The sequence below is a fragment of the Physeter macrocephalus genome, chromosome 8 (genome assembly GCF_002837175.3).
Source record: "Physeter macrocephalus isolate SW-GA chromosome 8, ASM283717v5, whole genome shotgun sequence".
Classification (NCBI taxonomy): domain Eukaryota; kingdom Metazoa; phylum Chordata; class Mammalia; order Artiodactyla; family Physeteridae; genus Physeter; species Physeter macrocephalus.
The window spans coordinates 42,161,991-42,189,526 of NC_041221.1; the positions used below are offsets into that span (position 1 = coordinate 42,161,991).

The window sequence follows — 27,536 nt, forward strand, 5'->3', positions numbered from 1 at the left end:
ACATTTGAGTTGAGTCTTCAAAGATGGGAAGGGATTTTCCAGGTCATCCTGAAAATTAACTGGGGAAGAACAGGTGTTTAGTTTCTAGCAAGACAGAGAAAAGGGAGCTGGGGGAAGGACAGGTCATTTAGCTCTTCAGAAGTGGAATGCATGGAGACAGAGACATAAGAAAATTCTAGAAAGGAAAGTATGAACTATATTATGCAGATCTTAAAAACCATGTTAAGGATTCAGAGCTATCCTTACGGCAAAAAGAAGTCATTCAATTACTTTAAGTGAGAGACTATCACAGTTTACATGGATGGGTTGCTATGTAAACAGGGTGGGAATGGCCTGTAGGGGAACAAAGCAAGAGACCAGAAGACCAGAATGGAGTCTAACAAAACAGTTCAGAAGCCAAATGAAGAAAAGATCAAAAAGGAGGGAGAAGAATTTAAACACAGGAGATGTGACTGAAATATACAGTGACTGTTCTGATGTGGAAGTGAAAGAGGAGAAAGAATAGAGGATAATTTCTAGGTTTCTGGCCTACGGGACCAGATAGCTCATGATGGCATTAATACAAAGAATTTCATAGGGTGTCCCCTGAGTACCCCTAACTCAGTACACAGAGAAGATGATGAGTTCAGTTTCACACAGGTTGAGGGTGAGGTACCTGAGGGAACATCAAGGTAGGTATGTCCAATAGGCAATCTGAAATGTGAGTGTGGAGCACAGAGCCATATGTCACAGCTATAAATATCAATGTCAGAACATGCATGAGGAAAAACTGTGGGTGACATTGCATTACTCGGAGAGTGTATTCAGGAGAGAAAAGGACCAGAGCCCTTGGGAATAGTCCAGAGGCAAGAAAAAGAGCAAAAGTATAAACTTTACTCCTTTTACCATGTGCAACAGCAACTCTGCTGGATGATTTCTGCAAGTTCAGTCCTTTCCGCACATTATTTCAACTAAAATCACTTTGGGGGGATTCCTTCTTTGACCTCTTTTCTTATACACACTGTATTTTCTTTGGGGCGCTTACCTGTACCACTAGAGCCCTTCTCAGACACACAAATTTGGAAAGGCAGAATCTCCTTTTCTATGCGAACTTTCATCTCTCTCTAAGAACTCAAAGAGACTTGTCATTTTCCTACGTATTGGGAACTCAGTTGACTGAGAACTCAGTTGGCCAATCAAGTAATACAAATGCCCACTATCATTTCTTAAAACACGTTTGAATGCTGATTTGACACTAACTCTTATCTCATCCTACCAGAAACAAACAAAAAAACCCTCCCTAAACTTCTACATTCTAAGTCTACTACTTCCAGGAAATGAAAGACTAAATCCAGGGCAGCGAGTCCACTGGAAAAGGAAAGCAGCAGGGAAATGATCATGGTGCTGCCTTGTGCTTTTGAGGACGGGATAAAATATTATGCATGTAATACATATATCTAGGTAATTTTAGTTATGTTGTCAAAGTCCCTAATAACATCATGTACTATAAGTAATAGCAAATGTACTACATAAAAGGATAAAATTTTCCCACAATGCTCTATACTTAGCCAACAAGGCTTTCAATCCACTTCAATTCAAGAAGACCTTAAGAGAACTTATCGGTACTAGACTGTGTTGAGATTCTAACATTACCATCATTTGCATGCCCTTCTTGCTGATGAGCTCTCTCTAGCAAAAAAATGAATCAGAACAGTAAAGCGATTTAATAATTCTTTTTCTTGGGAGGCTATTTCAAATTCAAGGGGCCTTTGATGGATCTAATTCCTATGAACTGTACAACACTCAGCTTAAAACTCAATTTACTTTATCAACACCTCTAACATAAATGATGGGGCTTATCTTCTCATTACAGAGTTAAGTTCTCAAGTTTTGAGAACATGAATATTTATAAAAAATATACTCTGAAGCCAGGAATTTTTCAGTCCTGTCTTTTATAACAACAGTAACAACTGCAATTAATTTCGCACTAGCGGCCTCTCAGTGCCAAACCTTGTGCTGAGCAACTTTAATAAAGCTCAAAGAATCACTCTTCCAAGGTCACATAAATATTGAGAATCAGTTAAAAAAAAAAAAAAAGAATTAGAAGAAAGACTCAAATCCACGTCTGCCTGACATCTTGTCCAAAATAATTAGTGCCAATTTGTATATTAAACATCATGATAAACATATTTCATTTGTCATCTCACTTATTTTTTTACAAAAGCCAGTAAGACTGCCAAAACTAATAATGTCTGTTTTACAGATGAGAAAATCAGGGTTTATAAAAACTGAAATGTCAAATCATACAGCTAGTAAGTAGAAGTCACTAAGTTTTAAACCCTCTCTGAAGTCATACTGCTTTCCTTAAGGTGATCCTAAAAGTTAAAATGAGACCTGTATTACTTATAGGGAATTACTAGATAAGACAGATAATTTTAAAATATTTTCATGGTAACTAATTATTTGTATTTGCAAGCCTGCTGAGGAAAAAAAAAAAAAAAGAAACGTATTATGTAGGGGGGAGTTGGACTAGATGACTTCTGAAGGCCTTTTCAACTCTAAGACTATGAGATTTGGTGTAACAAAGGGTTTGAGTGCCTAATTGAGACATTTAAAAAAAAATAAAATAAGAAATCTTCAAAATTCAAAAACTTCCCAGTGCCTCCTCATAAAGATTGTTTAAGAATAGTCCAGGGCTTCCCTGGTGGCGCGGTGGTTGAGAGTCCGCCTGCCGATGCAGGGGACACAGGTTCGTGCCCCAGTCCAGGAATGTAACGCTACTCAGTCATAAAAAAGAATGAAATAATGCTGTCTGCAGCAACACAGATTCAACTAGAGATTATCATACTAAGTGAAGTAAGTCAGAAAGAGAAAGACAAATACCATACGATACCACTTATATGTGGAATCTAAAATGTGGCATAAATGAACCTATCTACAATATAGAAACAGACTCACAGACATGGAGAACAGACCTGTGGTTGACAAGGGGGAGCGGGGGAGGGAGAGGGATGGACTGGGAGTTTGGGGTTAGTAGATGCAAACTATTACATTTAGAATGGATAAACAACAAGGTCCTACTGTATAGCACAAGGAACTATATCTAATCTCCTGGGATAAACCATAATGGAAAAGAATATAAAAAAAGAATGATTACAGCATATAACTGAGTCACTTTGCTGTACAGCAGAAATTAACACAACATTGTAAATCAACTATACTTCAATTTAAAAAAAAAGAGTAGTCCAATTTAAAACTTTGTAAGTATGTATGACGATGGATGTTAATTAGACTTAGCGTGGTGATCATTTCACAATATATACAAATATCAAATTATTATGTTGTACACCTGAAACTAATAACATTATATGTCAATTATACCTCAATAAAAAAAAGAAGTCCACTATTACACCCCTTTCTATATTATGGTCCACCCTAGAGATAGATGTGATGTGTATTATCAAAAGATTTTATTTTTACATTTACAGTGTAATCATCTTCTCAAAAAAAATTCTCTAGGATAAAATATACTGTGGCATAAAGAAAATCTCATTAAGAAAACAATCTGTTTTAAATTAGTATCACTACTATAGAATCATGTCTGCTAATAAAAAATAATAACAGAAAGGAACAAGATTAGGCAAAGATTTTATTCTTTACTCTCCAATGGAACAGAATTTCACAGTTTAAGTAAACAGCACTAAAATAACTTTTCAAACTGCAGATGTAATTTCTTTTAACCAAACCAGAAAGGATTAAAGAACATTCTACTTTGATGTACATATACCATAGCTGTAATTCAGTAAGTTCTATAGCAGCATGTAGACTGGCTCAAGCATACCTCTACACTCCCTTCCTGAGCTGCCAGTGAATTCCACTCTACGTCCAACTGGAATACAGAATAAGTAAGACAACTCCCATGACTGCCAGCTTTGAGACAGAAAGATTTTGACTTACAGATACAGAACTTCCATTTGAACCGATTACCAACAAAGCAGCCTTAATACCTATATAAGAAGGTCACGGATCTATCTGTATGTCAGAGTGTCTTAAAGAAGACATATTCCTGAGATTCAAAAGCACAAAAATGTATGAAGTTAATTCAGGCTCCAGATGTCCTGAACAAGCTCCATTTCTTTACCTATTACTCAGAGACTACATAATAGCTTCTCCTTAAACCTTTCCAACTTTCTTTTGAAGGACGCCCAACCCAAAATAGCTTTGACACATTACTCCACAGTTTATCCTTCTTTTTCACTCTTTCACACTCGCAAAATGTTACTCTGACACACGTTTACTTCCACCATTTAATGTGGACCAAACCTGTGACTCATTAGCACAGATGTCACAGTCCCACCTGACAAACACTGCCGCTGCCTTCCCGCAGCTCAGGCAGAGGGGTGCAAAGTAACTGTTACTCAGAAGTCAGATGCAAAGAAATTTCCTTTGACTTTTAGAAAGAAAGAAAGAAGGGAAGGAAGGGGGCTCAGGGAAGGAGAAAGCCAGCGGATCAGCTATACTTACATTGGTCAGGGGGGCGTGTGCAAACATAGAAAATCCTTCAAAGATATACTCATGATCATCATATTCGATAACAGTTGGCCTGTCGGTCTGAAAGCAAACAGAAACACAAAGTATGAACAAATGACATGATCTGCATGTGCAGAAACCCATCAGGACACACAAAGCAACCAATAGGTGAAATGTACGGACTTCTGTTAACGTTTTCCCAAACACCAGGGAGAAACTTTACATAGAGGATTAATGCTAGCTAGAATGCTCCTGCTTGGTGGAACTCTCCAGCTTCAGTAATATTTATATACTAGACAATCAAGAATGTTTATTATGGGTGCCATAAAGAAAAAAAAAGGCTAGCTACATGGCTTCACTTTCTAGGAACTTAGTTTTATTTAATCCCACAATGCTACCAGTTCTGTTCTTACTAAGCTATATTTCTGAACTAACAGAAGCTCTAACAAGAACAACATAATAACACAGTCGAATCAAAGCAAGTGGAGAAGACTCAGCATCACAACAGTCAAGAGTAGCAACAGCCTGGAAGGCTCTGAAAAGCCCCAAGGTGCCAGAGGCTCATCCCCTCACAGCTCCATTCCCAGGCCCTCCAAGGAGAAGCCAACCCATTAAACACTGTAACAAATAAATTCCTACATAATGTCAAAGATCTTAATTACCTGCAAATTGAATCTAATTAAAATATACAAATGTTGACCTAAGCATAAGAGACTCTCTTCTTTATGCCATTCTTATAGCCCACCATTTTTAATCCTAAATGCTAAACATGGAACAAATTATCAAGACTGGAAACCTAAAAGACATGTTTTTTTACACAGGTATTGAACGTTATTCTTCTAAACATTTATACACACACACACACACACACAAACACACATATGAAGAACTTGGGTGGGTGGGGGTAAATAAAGAATATCCAAATGCATATTATTTGTTTTTCCAATATTACTGTTACTTCCCATTTGAATAACTCAACAAAGCTGGTCTAAATTAAATATTATGAAAGAACTTCTAGTGAAATGATAATGGTACAGCCACTTGGGAAAACAGTTTGGTAGTTCCTCCAAATATTAAATAAACATATAGTTACCATACAACCCAGCAACTCTAGCCCTAGATTTATACTCAAGGGAAAGGAAAACATACATCCACACGAAAACTTGTACACAAACATTCACAGCAGCATTATTATAATAGCCCAAAAGTGGATACCACACAAATGTTCATCAACTGATGAATGGATAAATACAATACAGTATATCCATACAGCGGAATATTACTTGGCCGTAAAAATGAATGAAGTTACATACTACAACATGGATGAATCTTGAAAACATTATGGTAAGTGGAAGAAGCCAAAAGATCACATATTCTATAATTCCATTCATATGAAATATCTAGAATAGGCAAATGATAAAGACAGAGAGTACCTTAGTAGTTTCTGAGGCTGTGGGGTGGGAAAGAATTGACTGCTACTAAGTACAGGGTTTCTTTGGGAGATGATGAAAATGTTCTAAAATTAGATTGAGGTGATGGTTTCACAACTCTGTGAAAAGACTAAATATCATGAAATATATACTTTAAATGGGTGAGTTTTATGGTATATTAATTATATCTCAATAAAGTTGTTAAAATAATTATTAATAATCTAATTTTGAAACTGAAATCTCAATTTGAAAAGTAACCAGAATTGGGCTTCCCTGGTGGCGCAGTGGTTGCGCGTCCACCTGCCGATGCAGGGGAACCGGGTTCGCGCCCCGGTCTGGGAGGATCCTAGTAACCAGAATTAATTAATTTTGTACCGTGAAAAGGCAGTATAGCGCAGTGGAATGGCATACAGCCATGCACCGTGAAGGCAGCCTGCCCAGGCTCAAGTCCTCACTGTGCCACTTATTGCCTGAATAATCTAGAGCAAGCGGCTTAACCTTATCTGTAAAACACGGACGACTGCCCCACCTGTATAGTGGGGATAATAATACCTACTTCATCGGTTTTGTGTGAAATAACTTAATACATGTCAAATACTTAGAATGGTGCCTAGTACCATAGTCAACAAACATTAGGTATTATTATCACTGTCATATATGCAATACTTATGGTCATAATATATAGATAATACATAAGCTATTTGCTGATTTTTAAGAGATGCACAAGCGTTCTCTGCATTCTTCCAACTCCATAGCTCCAACGAACAAGCTCTCCGTAATTCACTGGCTATTATGTGGTACCAACAATATAAATGAAAAAAGATACAGAAAGTAGTATAATGAGAGGAAGCCAAAAATAAAAGTCATTATGATAAAGGTCAATTTTATTGGCATAAAAACAAAATGTTTTTAAAAGAAAGAACATTTAAGAACTGAATCCATATTTAACCAATTCACATTTTAACCTATGTACACACATAGAACCTATTTACTACATTTTTAAACAAATGAAACCTGGTTTTGTTAGGAACTCACTAAAAAGTTTGTAGGAGGTGAGACTGTAATTCGATAGTGGAAAAGTCTGCCAGCATTGTTGGTCATAGGACGACAGGGCTTGATGGCCTGAGGGGAAAAATAAAAATGAGTTTGAGAGTAAAGCAGCAAAATACTGTTATTTACAAGGAGACTGTATCTTCTAGATTCACATCTGACAAAAGAGGTTGTATGTGTGTTCCTTCACAAACTGGTAGGGAAGAACAGTATTCACTTTACCATTAACTAGATAGATAAAAATGTGCTGCTGGTCACTGGCATCCAACCCACCGACTCATGTACGATACAACATATAGATCTCTCTAGATCTGAATTTCCATGACTATCTTCCTTGCATTTAAAATAACATCATAATTGACCTTTGGCTAACCTCTCAATAAACTAAAAAAACAACAACAAAAAAACCAGAAAGCAAGAAAAATAATCTCAGAGGTAACAGCAGTAGGTTGTAATAGGAAGGGGAAAAAAGTAAAGGGGTTAAATATGCTGAATAAAAGTAGAGGGAACCAGAAATGCGGGAAGCACAAGAGGCGGTGGACAGAATACGCACAGAGCTTCAGACGGGAAAGGGAAAACAGCGAGCAACGGAAGCATCAGCGGAATCACTGGGTACGTGTGACAGACACACGATGGGTGACCCAGACCATCTTTCAAGGAGGGACCTCATGCCTGCCGTGAAGAGCATGGGCAGCAGTCTCCAGCCGTCGGCTCCTTCAGGATCTGTGTCAACTGCAGAGGCCCCTCACCTGACGTCAGGCATGTACCGAGCGAGGCAGAGGTACAAAGGCCCAGCCCCCCAGCCCAACCTGAATGGGCAATACTCATTCCCTGGATCAGCACCAGGTTGCCAGGGGCTTTGCTGGAGCTGACTCATAGTTAAACTAATCCGTCTATCCAAGGCTGCTAACATCCTCTTCCTCTCACAGGTGAAGATCCCTAAGAAACATGCACCCCAAACTTCATCTTAGCATCTGCTTTTGGAGAATCCAATGTGGGACAGTTGGCATCAGAAGTGATCCAAGAAAGCAGGAGGTAAGATAGGGTTTTGGAGCTGAATCACTTACCATCCAACTGGCAGAAAGGAACCCGTCACGGTGGCTGCTGGAGCACACAGCCCCTGGCACCAGATAACACGCCAATGGAAACTTTCAAAGATGCTGAATTGGGAGACTGTACCAGTGGAAGCAGGTGCAATGCACCAGCTTTGCACTGTCTCTTTAATGTCTCTCATAGAACTACGAGAGACCGGTAGCTGTTAAGGATAATGGGATGGATGGCTATTGCCGAGCACCACTGATGCTTTACCATGCTCTTCAAACTTCAGTGTGATCTCAGATTGCTTGCTCCCCACGCCCAGAAGTTTCTAAGTCAGCAGCTGAGGCAGGCTGAGAATCTGCATTTCTAGCAAGGCCCCAGGTGATGCTGATACCAGGTGGAAGGCTGCACTTAAGAGAACCACTGCTCTACAGAAATGCAGCAGCAGAGGAGAAGTAAAGGCAGCTAGAAGCCAGATGTGAAAACCTGCTATTGCACACAGAGAGGCTCTTACCACCTGCAGTGAGAGGTCAGAGAGCGCCAGGACCAAGCCCAGGGCTTACCTGTCCGAGGGGGTGGACCTTAAAGACTAATTAGCAGTCAACCAAGGTAGGTCTGTTATGCCAAGGTCGGGGATATGAAAACCCGGGATGAGACATACATGTTTTGACAACTCACACACCTCTCAACTTTCTGCCTCTTCACAGGTGGCCCATCCTTGTCTATTGAGAGCAAGCACTCACCCATCTGAAGACAATGAAAGCCCCTGAAAGGCAACATTGTCCTCACTCTCCCGGCACCCAGTCAGTCTCCGACCTCACAACAGACCTATAATTAGGGTCATTTCACAGCATAACTGGTTTCACATTTTACAGCTGGGAAGGTGCTGAGAAGAGACATAATATCCCAAAGGAACTGTAAGAACCAGCTGGCACCAGCACGTGCCAGCAGCAGGAGTCCACACACGACCAGATGCTGGGAGTGCTCGATCAAAAGGACCAGAACGGGCTTCCCTGGTGGCGCAGTGGTTGCGAGTCCGCCTGCCGATGCAGGGGACACGGGTTCGTGCCCCGGTCCGGGAGGATCCCACATGCCGCGGAGCGGCTGGGCCCGTGAGCCATGGCCGCTGAGCCTGCGCGTCTGGAGCCTGTGCTCCGCGGCGGGAGAGGCCACAGCGGTGAGAGGCCCGCGTACCGCAAAAAAAAAAAAAAAAAAAAAAAGGACCAGAAAGGACCAGAACATACAGCTAGTTAGGGAAGAGTTTACTGACTTGGGAGTATTCAGGATTCAAGGATGTCAGGAGATGCTGAGAACTCCCTACTAAGATGTCTCCTAAAAGCATGAAAAAGCGATGGCTCGCGCTGAGTAAAGTGAAAATACCAAAACTGCAGTGACCGACAGAGGAAGGAATTCAAAGATTCAAGGAAATGGGCACGTTGGGATGGATATAGTATCTATGACTGAAAAATATTATCAGATAATGATATTCCATGGGAAGGCCCAGAGGACACGCCACTGACCAAGGCCAAAAGGGATGTGCTGGTGAGGAGGCACCAGCATCACCAGGACGATCAGTGGCGGCCTCCTCCGCAAGCCAGCGCTGATTGTAAGAGAGGCGGTTACAGCATCAGGGATGACAGGACTCTGAAACAAGAGAGGCCAGATGATGGGGCTCGTTACAAGAAGCCGGGTCACACAGTTATCATTACCGCCAGCAAGACGGAAGTGGCAGCCAAGGGGATGTAACCCACCAAGAGTCATGGAAGTGGTTTTCACAACACAGTGTCCTTAGGTACAAAATAAATGGGTAGCTGATAAGAGTACTACCTTAGTTTGTACCAACGGAAGTAATCAAGACTGGATAACCAAGAGGCTGAAGGTAGGCTGCTCCAGTAAACACTCATGATCCGTTGCCCGGTTCCAGGCCTGATCAAGTTACTGGACTGAAATCCACTGACTGAAGAGTGGCCAGAAGGCAGGAGGAAGGGCCCTGCAACATTATCACAAGCAAAAATGGTCATGATGGCCCTGTCCTTCCCCCAAGGGGCCTATGGCCATTTTGCTCAGATAACTGTACACCGGGGAAGGAAGAAGCCAGACAGTTCAAGGAGTGTTAGACCCAGCATCTGAATCAACTGATACTCAGAGACTGGACGTATCATCCTGGTATCCCCGTCAGAGTGGGGGAGATGAGGCCAAGGTAGTAAACAAAATCTTGGTCAAGGTCTGGCTTACAGTAGGTCCACTGAGTCCACAGATCCACCCAGTGGTCATTTCCCTGGTTCCCAAACGTACCACTGGAATTGACAAAATTGGCAGATGGCGCCACCTCACACTGGGTCCTTGAACTGTGGAGTAAGAGCCATCGTGATGAGAAAGGTCAAGCAGAAGCCACCCAACCCGGACCTCAAAAACAGTATGACTCTGGGGGAATGGTGGAAATCAGTGCCACCCTTAAGGATCCAAATGACATAGGGATGACTGTCCCTATCACATCTCTGTTTAATTCACTAGTCTGGGCCCTAAAGAAACCAAATGGATCCTGGCGGATGACTATATATCACCACAAGCTCAACCAAGTAGCCCTAACTGCACCTGCCGTGCCAGGTGTTGTAGTGTAGTTACAGCAGATTAATCTGACCTCAGGTGCAAAGTATGTGGCAACTGATCTGCTGAATGTACCCTTTTCTATCCCAATCAGGATGAGGACCAGTTCTGATCAGAACCGGTTCACATTTACGCAGAACAGACAACATTTATGGGTTTGCCACCGGGTTAACTCTCCCACTCACTGTCAGAATACAGTCCAAGGTGCCCCTGACCTTCTGGAATACTGTAGAATGTTAGTTTGCTCCACCGCATCTTTGACATTATTACGTTGAGCAAACTAAGAGCCCTGGTAAAATGGATATGCTCCAAAGGGTGAGAGAGAAACCCTGCGAAGGTTCAGGGTCCGCCACAGCCACACCATTTTAGGGGAGCGGTCTGGGGAGCTCCAAGACATCCATCCAAAGTAAAAGACAAAATTATTGCCTCGTCCACCTCCTACAATGAAGAAGGAAGCAGCACACTAGGTGGGCCTCCCCGGGCTCAGGAGGCAGTGCAGTCCTTAGCTAGGAATATTACCGCAGCCCATTGACAAAGCGGCACAAAAGGCTGCCAGCTGTGAGCGTGACTCAAGTGAGAAAGGCCTCAGCAGTTCCAAACCGCAGTGCAAGCAGCCCTGCTGCAGGGGCCATGCAATTCGGCAAATCCCACACTGTTGGTGGGAAAAGATGCCGAGAAGAGTTTGTGGCCACACTGGGAGAATCACAATGCTGGTCTCTGGGGTTCTGGAGCCAAGCCATGCCATCTATAGTGAAGAATTATATGCCTTTGAAAAGCAATTCCTGGTGTGCTGCTGGGCCCTGGTAGATCTGGAAGGCATGGCCAAGGGACAGCAAACAGACGTGTGGCTGGAACTGCCCATCGTAAGCTGGGTTCTGCCAGTCCCACCCCGGCATAAGTCTGGGTGGGACCAGCAACAGTCCATGGTAAGGTGGAGGGGGCGGACATCCAGAACGAAGCACACACAGGAACAGAGGGCACGAACCAGCCCGCCACCGTTGCATCAGCTCCCCTCCCTCGGCCGATGGCTAAGGACGAGAGGAGGAAAGCATAAGGAAAAGCCCAAGCTTGGTTTGCAAACAGGTCAGTCGGAAAGGGGGTGCAAGCCGAAAACGGACCGTGCTGCAGCCTCATTCAGGGATGCCTCTGAGAGACAGCGATGAGGGAGACTCTTCCCAGTGGGCGGAGTTTCAGGTGGTGTACCTGGTCATCCACTCTGTGTGGAAAGAGAAGTAGCCTGAGGCTAGAATATAGATGGACTCATGGCAGAAGCAAGTGGCCATGCCTGCTGTCAGAGGCCTAGAAGGAAAAAGATGGGAAGATCAGGGATAAGAAGGTCTTGGGGGAGAGACCTGTAGGTAGACAAACAGGAGGAGAGAACAATGATCTCTCCATCACATGTGGATGTTCACGGGAGAGCACCCACTGTGGAAGAGGTTCTAAACCATCTAGCTGAGAAAATGTCATGGCCAGATGATACCGGCCAGCCTCGGCCGTCAGCCACCTAGGGTAGTCAGGGTGGGCACATGAACGAAGTGGCCACGGTGGCAGAGATGGAGGCTTCACATGAGCCCCACAGCATGGACCTCACTTCCCCAGGCTAAGCTGGCTAAGCTGCCACTGCCGAATGTCCAGCCCGCCACCTCCAGTGACCAATGCTGGGCCCCCAATATGGCACCGTTCCTTGAGGAGACCAACCTACCACTTGGTGGAATGTTGACTACATAGGTCCCGTCCATTGTGAAAGGGCCACATGTACTCTGAGGATGGGTTTGCCTGCCCAGAAGTCCTTAGCCAGCACCGCTGCCCACCTGAATCTCCCTTCACGGAAGGGCCTGCTGCCCAGCTGTGGGAAAAGCAGTCAGCACACAGGCTGCCGCTGTCGGCTCCTTCCAGGTCAGCCTCCACTATAGAGCCCCTCCCTCCGCCAAAGTCGTGCCCTTCCTAGGGCAGCTTGCTCGGGACGAAGGAGATGCAGGTATGACAGCCACTCCAGCCCCATGCAAAATAATTCCGACAAGCCCGGCTTTAAAGGCCCATCACAGGTGGACTTCCGCCTCTGTTCAGTCCCAAGCCCACTCTCTTCTTGCCTGGTTCCTGTGAAATGTCTCCACTGCAGCCCTGCCTGCAGAGACCCCAGCCTGAAGCACACGCCCGGACACTCACAGAGAGCAGATCTTGTCCCACAGGCCCTTGCTACACTGGCCAACTCCCAGAGACAAATGAGGTCAAAGGGAGGCAAGCAGTTCAAAGTATCCGCCATCGGCTCCGAGTCCTTAGTCTGATTATTGTTATGGCCTCAAACAAGTTTTACATAGAAATTAAGGATTTACATAAGCTATGTTTAAACATAATGTGCTGAATCATGAAGTGACAATCCTGGGATTAATGAGAATAGTTTGTAAAGATAAAAGATAATGGGGGGGCTTCCCTGGTGGCGCAGTGGTTGCGCGTCCGCCTGCCGATGCAGGGGAACCGGGTTCGCGCCCCGGTCCGGGAGGATCCCACATGCCGCGGAGCGGCTGGGCCCGTGAGCCATGGCCGCTGAGCCTGCGCGTCCGGAGCCTGTGCTCCGCAACGGGAGAGGCCCTGCGCGTCCGGAGCCTGTGCTCCGCAACGGGAGGGGCCACAGCAGAGAGAGGCCCGCATACCACAAAAAAAAAAAAAAAAAAAAAGATAATGGGGAAAAGATGGAGGAAAATAACTGAACAGGAGTAGTTATATATAACTCTATGATGTAAAAGTATTCAACTCATCAGGCAGACACACTTGGCGCGCTCCTGACAACCCAGGGACCGGGGTGTGACACGGGTAAGACAAGTCTGTGTGCCACTCCCAGGTGAGTGTGGACAACAGACGAAGACCAACAAACACAACGGTGTACGCTCATGTCCCCAAGGAAAAAGGACATGTGCCTTACAGCACTTCAGTAAGATCAGTTCTCCAGGGAGATTCACAACCACTTATAACAAAAACATGAAAAAAGATTACAATATGTACCGTTTTAGGATACTTAAAATCATAAAAAAGCAACTCAAATTCACTTTGCCTATTTTAAATAATGAACCTTCCAAAGTTTCCTCGATAACATTCCCACTCCACCTCCAAAACCCAAGTACGTTTCTTCTCCAATTATCAGTAACAGAGACTATTAGGGAATATGAGAAGACTATTTCCATGGTATTATTTCATTTACGGGGCAAAGAATAGCAACAGCATCTGTCTACTTCTGGCTTCTCAGCGCTGACAAATATAATAACCTGAACCAGTTACCTCTTCTCCGGGATAAATGCTGTGCCTGATTCCCGTGCGTCTCGCTTTTGCGCTGCATTTGCAGAGTGGGCCATCATTCATCTGTCAGAAACAGAATGTAATTCGTTTTTACTGGGGGAAAATCCACTCCATGCGCGATGATGCCTCAGAAACTGTGTGGGTTTTAATGTCATGAGTACTGAAGCTCTGAAGAGGCTGTCACGGTTAGAAGATTAAACGGATGTTCCAAAACCAATAAAGCTGCGAACCGTCTCTACTGTCTGATAAAGGGAAATGGTATGACAACACTGGATTCCCGACTTATTTGTGCAGCCAAGCAGAAAATAACAATGTCAGCGCCCTGTTTGCCCCCATCTTCTCCTATCACTTTCCAGTATGTTCCCCCTATTTTTTATTTCAGGAAAAATGACTCTTTCACAAAAGAAAAGCCTATTTTATATTCTGAAGGAACACATAGAATGCTTTGAAGGTGACCTGCAGATTAAATGTTTGCAAAGACAGACCTAAAGGTATCTGAAGCAGCGGGAAGAAAATGCCTACCTGAACCAGAAAAACTTTCAACACTAATCAGGTGAGTCTGTATATGTTTGTTCACCTGAATTCATTTTACTGCCATGAACTCCACCAACATGATTCAGTAAGTGAATAATCCTGAATGCCTCTTGGGTAGAAAGGGGAGAAGGAGGGTGATACATAGCTAAGGATCCACATAGTCAAGGAATACTTATTCTAATTTTAGTGTATGCACTGCTGAAGCAAGCACTAGGAATACTTATACCACACGGGAGAAATAACGCACATATGAGATGCTTAGTATTTTAAAGAAAAAGGAAAAATGTCCAGGCTTCAAGAAACCAAAATGTGAAGGGTTGAACAGGATGGGAAAAGAAGGTGGCTATTCTACACGAGGCACCAGCATGAGAGAAAAGAGAGAAGGAAGAAACCCTATGTTATTTATGCTCCAGGGACATGAGACTGAGACCCATCTAAATGGAATGGACCATCATATGTGTGAGTGAGAAAACCAGAGACGCAGAATTGAGGTCAAAATCTTAAAGGGCCTTAAAAGCCAATTTCATGAGTTTATTCAATATAAATGCTTAATATGGAATCAAAAAGGAGATGAGAGCATCAGTTTAGAGTATGGGGAAGTGGAGTTCCATTTCTCACTTTCTTTGTATTAATTAAAATATATAATTTATAAATATGACACATATTATGAGACATATATATTCTATACACACACACACATTTCTTTCGATTTCCAGGGATTTGTAACTCGTGCCCAATGAAAATATCTCATTAAACTTAGAAAAGAAATATTAAAGTAAACAACTGTAACTTTCTTTATCCTTTTGGGAAACCTAAAGCTCCAGGTGGTACAGCAGAGGAATAACGTGGCTACCTAAAACAAACAAACAAAAAATCACATTAAGATATTATCCAAAGTAAAAGCTGGCTAACAGAGATGTAATGGAATTCCCTCAGAAGTCACAACACATTCGTAATGCTGGGCACAACTTGTTGTGATGAAAAATGTGGAAAAATCACTTAGTGCTCACTTAAGGAGAAGTGAGATAGACATCATACATTCCTGCCTTTTACCAGGGTCTGGGCCCCAATGCAGATCAAGCCCTTTATAAGGCTCAACTGTACAGAGGACGCAAAACCACACAGTAAACACAATGTTGAGACTGTACAGAAGGCCCTGGTAAATCTCTGACAGGAATAAGAACCCACAGAAGCCAAGGAATAGGCTTCTTGATATGACCACATACAGGGTAAGGGGAGTGACTGATGGACACAGGAGTACTCCTAGGGGACACAGAAATGCTCTAAAATTAGATTGTGATGATGGCTGCACATAGTCCTGTGAATATACATAAAAACACTGAAATGTACATTTTAGTTGTGTGAATTGTATGGTATGTGAATTATAACTCACTAAAGCTGTTTAAAGAGATCATATACATGATTAATATATCAAAATAAGATCAAAATGCACTGACAATTTGCAAACATTTCTGCTCAATTCTCAGAGAGCAGTTCTCAGAGAAAGCACACTTCTGTCAGGCATTCTAACTATATTAATTCTATCAAGAAAAAAAAATTTCGATAGCTGTCATCTAAACAGAACCAGGAGAAGAGCATTCAAAATAATATAAAATGGTATGAGTTTATTTATAAAACATAAATTTTAAATTATCTTTTTATAGGGGTATGTTTTATTATGCTTGATAACTTCATATGCATTAAAGATACCATTTTTGTATGTACTGTATATTTATAAAATACAAATCTTTTATAGATACTATTAATATTTTGTATTATGCATTAAGCTCAGAATAAAATAGTAAGCAAAAATAAAAATGATTACGTCCAGCCATGATGTAATTAGCTCAAACATGCTTATTAACAAGGAAGAGAAGTTATAAGACATTGTGACTACTACCAACTAGGAAATACGGAGTCTTACAGGACTTGGGACATTGTTTACTGTACGGCTGCAAGAGAACTTCCAGCTGAACGGCTTTTAGAAAGAACTACAAGTGCTCTCTCCCCCATCCCACCACTCGTCTCCTTCCATTTACTGAAAGTTTAATGAGGCAGCACCATCATCCTGCTCCCCAACATAGGATTTACAAACATCATCAAACATGATTCAAGGAACACTTGCTCTGGTGCTTATGCTTTGGAGCTGAACTCAGAAGCTGAAAAGAAATAAGCTGCGAAGAATGACACCCAACCCTGAGTAAAATTCAGTTTCAGTGCCAGCTAACATGCATCTTCGGAGCCTGGAGTCATAAATGTGATGTGTGCGTCCACAACCTTCACAGCAAGAACAGAAAAGCCTGCGTACCTGGCCTGGGTCATTATACCAAAGCTCATCGTGAAGTCGGTCAGGATGGGCCTTTTTGCGTTTGATTTCTGCAATGACGTCGAAAACTTCAGAGTCTGAGCTGCTAGAACAGGTGCTGTCCTCATCGGATTCACATTCGGATTCACTGGAACTCTCTATAGTGGTGAGGGGAAAACATGGAGAGAAGCTGAAGCAATCTGCAAGCTGGTTCTACCTGGAGACTTACTTTCTAATGACCCAAACCTCTAAATATAAGGAGAGCTATTTATCTTCCAGCAAATATTCGATTGCCTACTCCATACTAGAACTCTGCTAAGCAACCCATGAAAAATAATAGAGTCCGTAATCCTAAGTCACAGTCTAGTGGGGGAAGCAAAGAATCAAATATTTTTACAAAGAAGGACTTGATGAACAATGCCAGAGAAAATGCAAACCACTGTGGCAGTACGAAGTTTCACATTCAGAAAGGTGCAGTGAGTCCACACTGGTCCGGAAAGGTCACTGAGGATTTCCTAGAAGGGGTACACACGACCCAGGCTCAGAGTGGGGGTGGGGTTAGGCTGATGAGGCGGAAAGGAACACAGATGGGGCGCTGCAGGCAAAAGCACAGAGGAAAGAGCATGGGTGGACTCTGGCTGGAGCAAAGGCCTCACAGAAAAAGCCTGGAAGTGAGGGGCTCATATGTCATGAATGCCAAGCTCTGAATGTCAGACTGAAGATTGTAAATGTTTTTCTCTCGATGGTAGCAACAGAAGATTTTAGTCCTTGGACATGACTGGATAAAAACAGACCAAGAATTATGCTAATGAAACAAGCCTGCCACAAAAAGACAAATACGGTGTGATTCTACTTATACGAGGTACCTAGAGGAGTCAAATTCACAGAGACAAGAAAGTAGAATGGTGGTTGCCAGGGGCTGGGGGAGGGAGGATTGGGGAGTTGTTCTTTAATGTGGATAGAGTATCAGTTTAGCAAGATGAAAAGAGTTCTGGAGGTTGTTTGCCCAACAATGTGAATGTACTTAACACTACTGAGCCGTACATTCACAAATGGTTAAATGGTACATCTTATGTGTCTTATGTGCATGTTGTAAGTATTTTACCACACTTAAAAAAAAAAAAAAAAAAAAGACCTAGAACTTGGACTAATCCTACAAGAGAGTAACGTAGTACAGCGTAGTAATAAGGAACCCTTACATGGTTGTATTTTCGAGTGTACTGTGTGAGATGGATGCTGTCATCCCTCTTTTACGGATGAGAAGAGTAAGGCACAGAGAGATTAAATCACTTGCCCGAGATCACACTTTTCAAGTAGTGGAGCAAGGATTCAAACCCAGGCCAGCTGGTTCAGTCAGTGCTTTTCCCCACCATGGACACTGCCTCTCAGCGAGGGAGACATAACGAAGGTAGGCAGATGAGAGCCAGAGGACACGCAGGAAAAGGCATGCTGAACGATGTCTTGTCTGCGAACAGCGTCCTGTTAGGGACTAAGGACACCAAGTGGTGAGAAGCAGTTTCTGTCCTCAAAGATCTCAGCATGTACTTGGAATCTCAGAATACACACATGAAAAAAACATCACCATACAAGAAAGTTATGGAAACTTTGTGAATAGAGAGAAAGCTTCAAACAGAGCTGGGCTACGGCTGGAGTTTCCTCATCAAACCAGGAGCTCCCTGGCAGAGGGGAGGGCCACAGGCAATGCCTGCCCATCAGAGGCACGAGGCACGGGAACAGGCTCCTGCTTTTGATGGGGGGCTGGACTGTGGTCCTTTCTGATTAAGACAAGACGATTCTACAGGAGACACAACTGTCAGGACACCTTGCAAATGAGATCTCTTATGTATTCTACTGAATGTAACTAAGGAAAAATAAGATCAGAAAGAAGAAAGTTTCATTGCTATGTATTTGCTGACTGTAGTTAAGGAGAACCAAATGGGCAAGAGGAAATGTCAATCTGGGACTCTCAAGGACACATCCCAAAAGTTCAGGGTTAAGCAATAATAAAAGAGCACAGGGTCTCGGTCTAGTACCTTCTGACTCACCTAAATCTTCATCGAGCTTCGTCTTGGGAGGCTCCCATGGGGGTCTAGCAGCTTTGGCCTTCTCCTGCCTGCTCCCCAACTCCTCCTCAAATTTGTCATATAAGTCGCGGAGCCTACTCGTTCCAACTACCGTAGAATCTCCCTTTGAAAAACAAAGGATCAATATTAGGAACTAGATTAATAGTAGTCATACCAAAGAGACAATAAGAGCTCACCAGTAACCAAAGATTTGTAATAGCAAGGTGTCATTTTTCAACCCTCGATTTAATAAACATTTAAAAACAAAATGCCCAGTGCTGGCAATGATACTCTGAATCACACACACACATTTATGGTTGACAAAGTCCTCAGGAAAATGCACATTGCCAACATCCAGAAACATTAGAAAAGTTTATCTATGCCCTTTTGATACAGCAACAACAACAAAAAATCATAAACCCCTGAGAATTCATGACACCTGACACCCTGCTAGGGAACATATACTCCTCCCCTACTGAAAGTCACTGACAGTCTATATCCCACATTAATCCAGTGACCGCCACAAACACATGCACCCCATAAACACAGGGACACACACACACACTCCACAAACACAAGGTTCTGCAATGCATTCCTAGAGGAAGTTTTCCACTTTTCCCCACTCTCCTCCCAGGTTGAAAATTACTTTAAATGTCCATACTCTTTGACTTAGTAATTTTCAAAATGTACCTTTCAGACATAAAATAAATATTAAATCATAAAATCTACAGTTATCCCAAAAGGGGGTAACTGCTCTTCCTCAGCCTCACCTCATTACTGACCCTGGCGATGCTGGGATAGCTCTGACATTCTTACCATCTCTCCTGCCCCAGCGTTGCACAAACACAAAGGCCAATATTGGGCTTCTGGTTTATCAGCCTTCCTTCTACACTGGAGTTTTAATACACCCACCAAAAGGTGAGGGGGAAAAATATAGCTCTGCCTGTTTAAATGCTCTGAACCTCAGTGCCTTCAACTTTGTTATTTCAATAATAATAATACCCATGGCAGCTATTCTGCCATTCCTCCTTGCTTACAGAACCAGGATTCCCTTCAGATTTGGGGCAGAAAACTCATGATCTCAGAAGGCAGGCTGAGCCACAGTCCCCCTACCCCTAAAATGTCTCTGTCCTAATCCCTGGAAAATGAACAGATTACCTTACATGGCAGAAAGGACTTTGCAGATGTGATTAAGGCTACAGAATTTGAGATGGGATAATGCGGGTGGGCCCAACCTAATATGAGCCTTTAAAAGCGGAGAACCTCTCCCAACAGGAGTCAGAGAGGCAACGGAAAAAGAGGCAGGAGATATTCAAAGCACGAGAGGGACTCGACCCGCTGGCTGCTGGCTTTGAAGATGAAGGAAGGGGTCCACGGGCCAAGGAATGCACATGGCCTCTAGAAGCTAGAAACAGCCCTTACCTGCCAGCCAGCAAGGAAACAAGGACCTCCAACCTACAGCCACAAGGAACTGAACTCTGCCAACAACCTGAATGGGCAAGAAAACAGGCTCTCTCCAGAAAGGAATGAAACCCTGATGGTACCTCAATTTAGCCAGTGAGACCCAAGTTTGACTTCTGACCTACAGAACTGTGAGGTCATAAGTGTGTATTGTTTTAAGCCGTGAAGTCTGTGGAAACTGGTTACAGAAGAGATGGAAAACGAATGCATGGGGAGAACACACGACGCAGTTCTGGGTAAAGGGATAGAAGAAAAGATCCCCAGGTACCGAGGCTCAACCCAACACTGCCCTCGGCATCTGTGTCTGGACAGAGGTGTGTAAGGACGTGATGCCTGGAGCTGCTGCAGGCACCCTGCAACCGTGGTGGACCCTCCAGAAGACAGCAGTGCCAACCTAGGACCCTGCCATCGCTGAGCCACTAAATGCTCACCGGCCACCACCTCCCTCCAGACAGCTTGTTGAGAAAAATAAACCCAGCAAGTTTAAGTCACGATTAGCCAAGTATTCTTATTTACAGATGCCTTCTTTCCCGGGACGTTTTAAGGATTAAATGAGATAATCTGAGATTCATGGAGTAGAGTTTCGGCACCAAACAGTGCTTGGTATGTGAGCCTCTCCCTCCCTGTATCACATGAACTATGACTTAATACCCTGCTTTACTTTATCAAGTAAAATATCAAGCCACCAGGAGAGGTTTCTCAAACCCTTTTTTCAAAGGCAAGGGAGTCTCCTCTCTAGTTCCCCATAGATAAGGGCCCAGTCCAAGTCCAAGCTATGTTTACAAAATTCCAAACAACGCTACGCTCTCTTATCTACCCCACGCACTAAACCTAACATCTCCAAGCTCTCCCGTCCTAAATCTGTAGATATCCATTCCTTCACTCATTCACTTAATCGATGAACATTACTGTATGTCCATCCCACGGCAAATACACCTAAATTAATGGGGTAGAGGCATGACACCTATTGGGAGAGAGAAAGAGAAAAAAGAAAGAAGAGTGACAGAAAATAAAATGGAGATGGAAGAAAGAAAAGAAGTGAGCACATGGAGGTCGTGGGGTCCCCACTTCAACGGGGTGCGGCTGCCGAGCCCCAGGAGCCCCATCTCGCACAGCACGTGTGCTGAGTCTCTCGAGAGCCCACCAAAGGTAACGACACCTGCCCCTCCACAAAACCAGCAATGTGCGTGGGAAACTTGCTATGGTTACCTTTGGTCAAGGACAGACTCGTAAGAGACAAACTCAATTCTCCCTTGTTTCATTTTGAGGGGAAAACACACACACACACACACACACACACACACACACACACACACACACACACACGGCTATAGATCACAAAAGGCATAAAGCAGCTATGAGTGAGAGCTTACAAAACCACCAGTGTCATAAAAAATGCAGAATGCAGAGATCCTTTCATTAACCCGCTGCACTCTTGCGTTTGTAAAGCAGCTTCTGTCTACAGCAGTGGTTCTCAACGGGGGAGGCGGGTATTCTGTCACCCCCAGGGGACATGTGGCAACATAAGAGGACAGCTTTGGTTATCACAAGGAGGAGAGGGTGCTACTGGCCTCCAGTGCACAGAGCCCAGAGGTGCTGCTCAACATCTGAGAATGCACAGGGCGGCCCCGCCACAAGGCATTAATTATCCGGCCCAAGATGCCTATGGTACCGAGGCTGAGAATGCACAGGGCGGCCCCGCCACAAGGCATTAATTATCCGGCCCAAGATGCCTATGGTACCGAGGCTGAGAATGCACAGGGCGGCCCCGCCACAAGGAATTAATTATCCGGCCCAAGATGCCTATGGTACCGAGGCTGAGAATGCACAGGGCGGCCCCGCCACAAGGCATTAATTATCCGGCCCAAGATGCCTATGGTACCGAGGCTGAGAATGCACAGGGCGGCCCCGCCACAAGGCATTATCCGGCCCAAGATGCCTATGGTACCGAGGCTGAGAATGCACAGGGCGGCCCCGCCACAAGGCATTAATTATCCGGCCCAAGATGCCTATGGTACCGAGGCTGAGAATGCACAGGGCGGCCCCGCCACAAGGCATTAATTATCCGGCCCAAGATGCCTATGGTACCGAGGCTGAGAATGCACAGGGCGGCCCCGCCACAAGGCATTATCCGGCCCAAGATGCCTATGGTACCGAGGCTGAGAAGCGCTGGTCCGCAGCTTCTCTCCGACTTCAGACCTACCACCTGATCCATGGGGTCACTGGAGTAGTAGCTTTCTGAGTGGGTGCATCGGATCCACACAGGCTTAAGGAGCTCTTCCTCCTCCTCCTCATTTCTGTCAGGCAGCGACTCCTCCGGCTCTCTTTCCTTGACTGAGCTACAATTCTTCTCTTTGCCGGAGCTCTGGTTGTCACTCCATCTGTCTTTTTCTTCCTCCCAACGAGCTCTCTTCTTCTCCCTACTTGGGGAGCGACTTCAAAAGGGGGCGAAGGAGGATAATTATTAAAAATGTTCATCCATTGTAAAACTGTTCTATTTCACCTCTTTAGTTCATTTTTCACCTAAAAGAAAAACGTCATGGCAAACCACCATATTCATTTTTATTAAACCAGTGACCCCCTGACACCAGTCTGGTGACATCAGAATCACCTGAAGTTATTTGTTTAAAAATACAAATTCCCAGGCCCGACCCCAGATCTACTTACTGATTCACAGTCTCCGGGGGTGGGGCCCAAGAATCTGTATTTTTAATAATCTCCCCAGGTAATTCTGGTGTGCATCCAGCAGGTTCAGAAGCACCCGGCAAACCATAACTCCTAGAAGAGAAAGATATCTGGGAAATATCTGGAAATCTCCACACATATAGACAACCTCAGCATTGAGCATACTAGTTTTGAATCCTCTACATCCTGCTTTGCCAAGAAAAAAGGAAAAAATCTTCACAAAACATGGTCTCAACTTGGCCATAAATTTAGCCTGAGGACCATAATCCAAGAGTGAACCAGTTATATTATCCCTAAGCATCTCTCTGGAAGCGCACACTTGGGTATTACTGCTTAATGAACCACCACTTTGCCTAATTCGAATCCCCACAAATACTAACTCAATTAAAAAGGAAAAAAGCAATTCTATCTCCTTGAATCTCTGGGGCATGAAATTTGCAAAGGCCCAGCCTATGGATGTGCTTGGAGGGAAAAACTTATAGGATAGATTTTAAATTAAGCCCAAGAAATTTAGGTGGAACCATAAAGGCCTTGAGAATCCAGCCAAGGAGAGTAACTGCTTTATTAGTGTTGCACTGGCAGCCTGATAATAAGAGTCACTATTATCCAAGAAAGTTTACACCTGGGTCAAAGTCACAAATTAACTTTTTCCATCAACTCTACCATTCACTCCTGATCTTATGACAGGGTAAGTGTGAATGTGTATGCATCAGGGGGAAAAGGGTGAGTGATTAGAAGGGTTATATATATTGATTACTTATTGATATAACTTCCAAATATTACAATGTACATCACTAGGTTTGTTACCAGAAAAAAAAAGTACTGTGAAGTAAAATGTAGATATGTTCACTGTAGAAAAATAATAAAGCATTAACAAAAACGAGACAAAAATCACCTGTAACACCACTCAGAGATAACCACTATATTTCACAAATGTGTTAAAAGATATAGATATGTAAACATACAAGTTTTAACAGAAAAGAAACTCTATAGCCTGCTCTCTGCAACTCAGTAGTAAATCAGGAACATCATTCTATTTCAATACAACTATATCTGAACCATTTTTAATAAGTTCATATTATTCTTTTATATGTATATACCATAATTTGACAAATCTGATCAGTCACTTAGGTTGTTACTTTTTTATTTTTTTTGCCATTGTAAACAATGCTACTGTAAACACACTTGGGTTCTCTGCAGACTTGTCAGATTATTTCACACAGAGTGTGTACTTTTTTTAAGGCTTCTCTACGGATAGGCAGTACCAGTTTAGATTACCATCAAAACCATGTGATTTCCCATTTCTACACATCTTGTCAACATGATTGTGTTTAATCTTTTCCATTCTTATGAATAGAGTATCTCATTTAATTCGTCACTACTGAAATGACACGTTTCACATTCACTTCTTTTCTGAACATCTGAGTCAATATGTCATGCCATATTTTTAAAATTAGGATTATAGTCTTTTTTATTTATTGAAAGAGTTTTTTATGAAAATAATCACCTGTCTGCTGTCATATGTAATGTGACCTTTATCAGTTTTTTGTTTTCCTTATAATTCTGCTTACAGCTACATACAATTTTTATATGGCCAAATCTAGAGATTTTTTTTGTTTCTGTTTCCAGTCTTAGTGTTACACTTATAATCCTTTCCCATCCCAAGGCTAAATAAATATTTTATATTTTCTTCAGTTACTTTTAACATTAAATTTTTTTACTGTATCTGTCCAAGACCTAAGGCAGAAATCTGATTTCACTTTTTTTCTATATGGCTTGCTAATTGTTCCCACATCAGTTTCTTCTCTGAGTTGAAAAAACAGCTTCATGATAGATGTAAAATTTTATATATACTTGAATGTTGTTCAATATATGTTTCATTCATCTATCTATATCCATACCAAATTGTGCATTATTATTTTTCTTCACTATACTCACTTCTATTCCAAAGAAGAATTTTAGATTACTAAAACTGGTACTTCAACCGAACTTACATTAAAATTATAGATTTTTTGGAAGGCAGCTATACTCACCACTATACCACCAATGCCGCTAAAAACTACAGATTTTTTTGGAAGAAAACTGGTATTTTATAACCCTGTCTTCCACTTCCACTACAGGAATATGGCATGCCCTCCATTCATTTACATCATCTTCTTTGTCATCTACCACACTTACAGTTTTCTTCCCATTGATCTATATATTTTTTAAGTTTAATAAGATATTTAATTTTTATTAATTTAAATTTTCTGTAGTCAATCTACATTTTTTTCCCTGTTATATTTTCCAAGTAAGGTATTCCTAGTATTTAGGAAGGCTATTAATTATAGTATGTTTATTTTATAACTGTCAACTTCAGTGAGTTAATTCCCATGTTTCTTAGCTAATTCTCTTGAATTTTCCTGATAATATCATCAGCTAATAATGGCAAATCTTGGCTCCCAGTGGTGTGGCTTTGTTTGTTTGTTTATTCGTTTGTGGTGCTTCCCGAGAGCCTGACACTCCTGTAAGCACCCTGACACACTTAGTCCTTACAAGAATCCTGAGGCAGATATAAACATCCCCTAGAGAGGAAACAATTAGAAATTATATCACTCGCCCACTATCACACAGCTAATAAGTGGTAGTTAAATGCTAATATGGTTGTTTGACACAGACATTTTGACATGTACTAAAAATCCCACCAAATGTTTATTATTATCATCAAGAAACACAGGCAGAAGACATCCTCACCCCATCCCCTTAGGCAGGTATCTTGAATAATGGATGGTCAGGGTTGTCTATTGTGAACAACAATTAGTATTCTTTTTTTTCTTTTTTCTTTTTTTTTTTTTAAACACTTTGAGAGGGACATTTCAAAATAGGAGCAAAACATCTTTTTTAGGTAGGTGTCTCAGGAATTTCAAATTTCAAAATCCAAACTCGAAATTGATTTTTAACAATACGCTATATTACAACTATGATAATTCTCCCTCCTTTACAGGATTTACATCTGTAATTTTTATTTTCTCATCTACTGCATTAGTTAGACTCACAGAATCCAAGTCTCTGCCTTCTCCACAAGCTACTGGGCACGGGGGAGAAACCAGTAGACCGAAGAGATTTCTAGCACACCACATTAAAAACCATCAACCTCAGATGGGTCCTCAATGATTTCCACCAACACAGTATCTTGACTTTTTTCCTATCCTCATCCCCTCCTTCTTCTCCTCCTCCTCAGGCCCTTTCTCACTGAACAAACTCTTCCTAGTTGACCTCATCTAATCCATGGCATTTAGTATTTCCAGCTAGCATCTCTTTTCTGAACCTTGCACCTCTGTGTCCAAATAACTACCACACAATTCCATATGGTGTCTCACAGATTCTCAAATCCCACTTGCCCCGAATTGAACTCTTCCTTTACCTGTTTCTTAGTGTTCCCAGCCCTCAAAGGGGAACGCCAGACCTCGGTGATGACTGCTGCCGCCGCCTCCTCACGATCAGTTATCAAGTCCTCCTGCCTCCCTCATCCATCTCTCAATTACCTCTACTTTTCCCATCGCCACTGTCACTGCACCAGTCTAGGCACAATCATTTCTTCTGTGGATTACGAACAAAAGCCTTCTAAACTCATTTCCCAACCTCCAGGCTTGATCCTCTGAGACCATTTCTCCATACTGCAACCTTCACACCTGCTCTCTCTCTTCCTCTACCATCCCCCTTCCCTCATGCATTCCTACTCATACTCTAGGTATCAGTAAAATGTCAATTTCTCTGTGACTACCCTAAACTGAGTTATCGACTGCTGTGTTCCCAGAGCAACGTGTAATTGCTCTACCAAAAGCACTTCTCACAGTACTTAACTTTCTTATTCCTGAAAAGTGGGGACTCTTGTTAATGACTGTATCACCGCACCACTACAATACCTGGGACACACAAGTATGCAATGTTTTTCGTTTGCTTGTTGATTTAGCTATGCATCAGGTGACAGTGGTAGGCAATTGGGCCCCCTTGTCTTTTTTTCTAACGTGTATTGGGAAGGTCTATAAGGTTTCAACATTGAATTTGGCTCTTCTGAGATGGTATCGATCATGTTCGTCACGAGATAATGTTCTCCATCATGTTAAAGAAGTCTGCTTATGCTCTAGGTTTACCAGTTTCTACTCATAAATGGATGTGACTTTATTTTAAATATCTAATAGGCAGGTACTGAGATAACCCTACAGATTGTGACACAAAGGATTACAGTTACAGATCTCCTAATACTAACCTATCTTCCGATGCAATCTTGGAATAATCTCTCAATTATTTTAACACACATCTGAAAACAACTTGCTAGTATACTAATCAGTATTTTCATATCCCTATTCATAAGAGATTGTTTTGTGGTTTCTTTTCATTGATTAGGTTTTGCCATTTGGATTTTCCTGGTATCACAGCATGAGCTGAGCTTTCCTTCCATCTTCATCAGTGTTGTAAAATAGTTTAAAACTTTTTTGAAAGTGGCACAAATTCACCTTTTTCAACTTTTTTCCATGGTTATCAGCCTATTAAAATTTTCTGCTTCTTGTGTAAGATCTGTAA

The 27,536-nt window shown here is 42.6% G+C and overlaps 1 protein-coding gene across 6 annotated transcripts in view; it reads right to left on the reverse strand.

Annotated features, from left to right (window-relative positions):
- DROSHA (drosha ribonuclease III) overlaps positions 1-27,536 on the reverse strand; it is a 126,506-nt gene that overhangs the window by 88,802 nt on the left and 10,168 nt on the right. For 5 of the 6 annotated variants that reach the window (XM_024119417.3, XM_024119424.3, XM_024119404.3 and 2 more), the window contains exons 6-12: positions 22,956-23,066; positions 22,492-22,723; positions 18,810-18,951; positions 16,768-16,922; positions 13,908-13,988; positions 6,975-7,061; positions 4,504-4,590 (exon numbers count right to left, since the gene is read on the reverse strand). In XM_024119417.3, coding sequence (XP_023975185.1) covers positions 4,504-4,590; positions 6,975-7,061; positions 13,908-13,988; positions 16,768-16,922; positions 18,810-18,951; positions 22,492-22,723; positions 22,956-23,066 — 895 coding nt within the window. The remainder of the gene's footprint in view (positions 1-4,503; positions 4,591-6,974; positions 7,062-13,907; positions 13,989-16,767; positions 16,923-18,809; positions 18,952-22,491; positions 22,724-22,955; positions 23,067-27,536) is intronic. The other variant, XM_024119426.3, reaches the window with a different exon arrangement.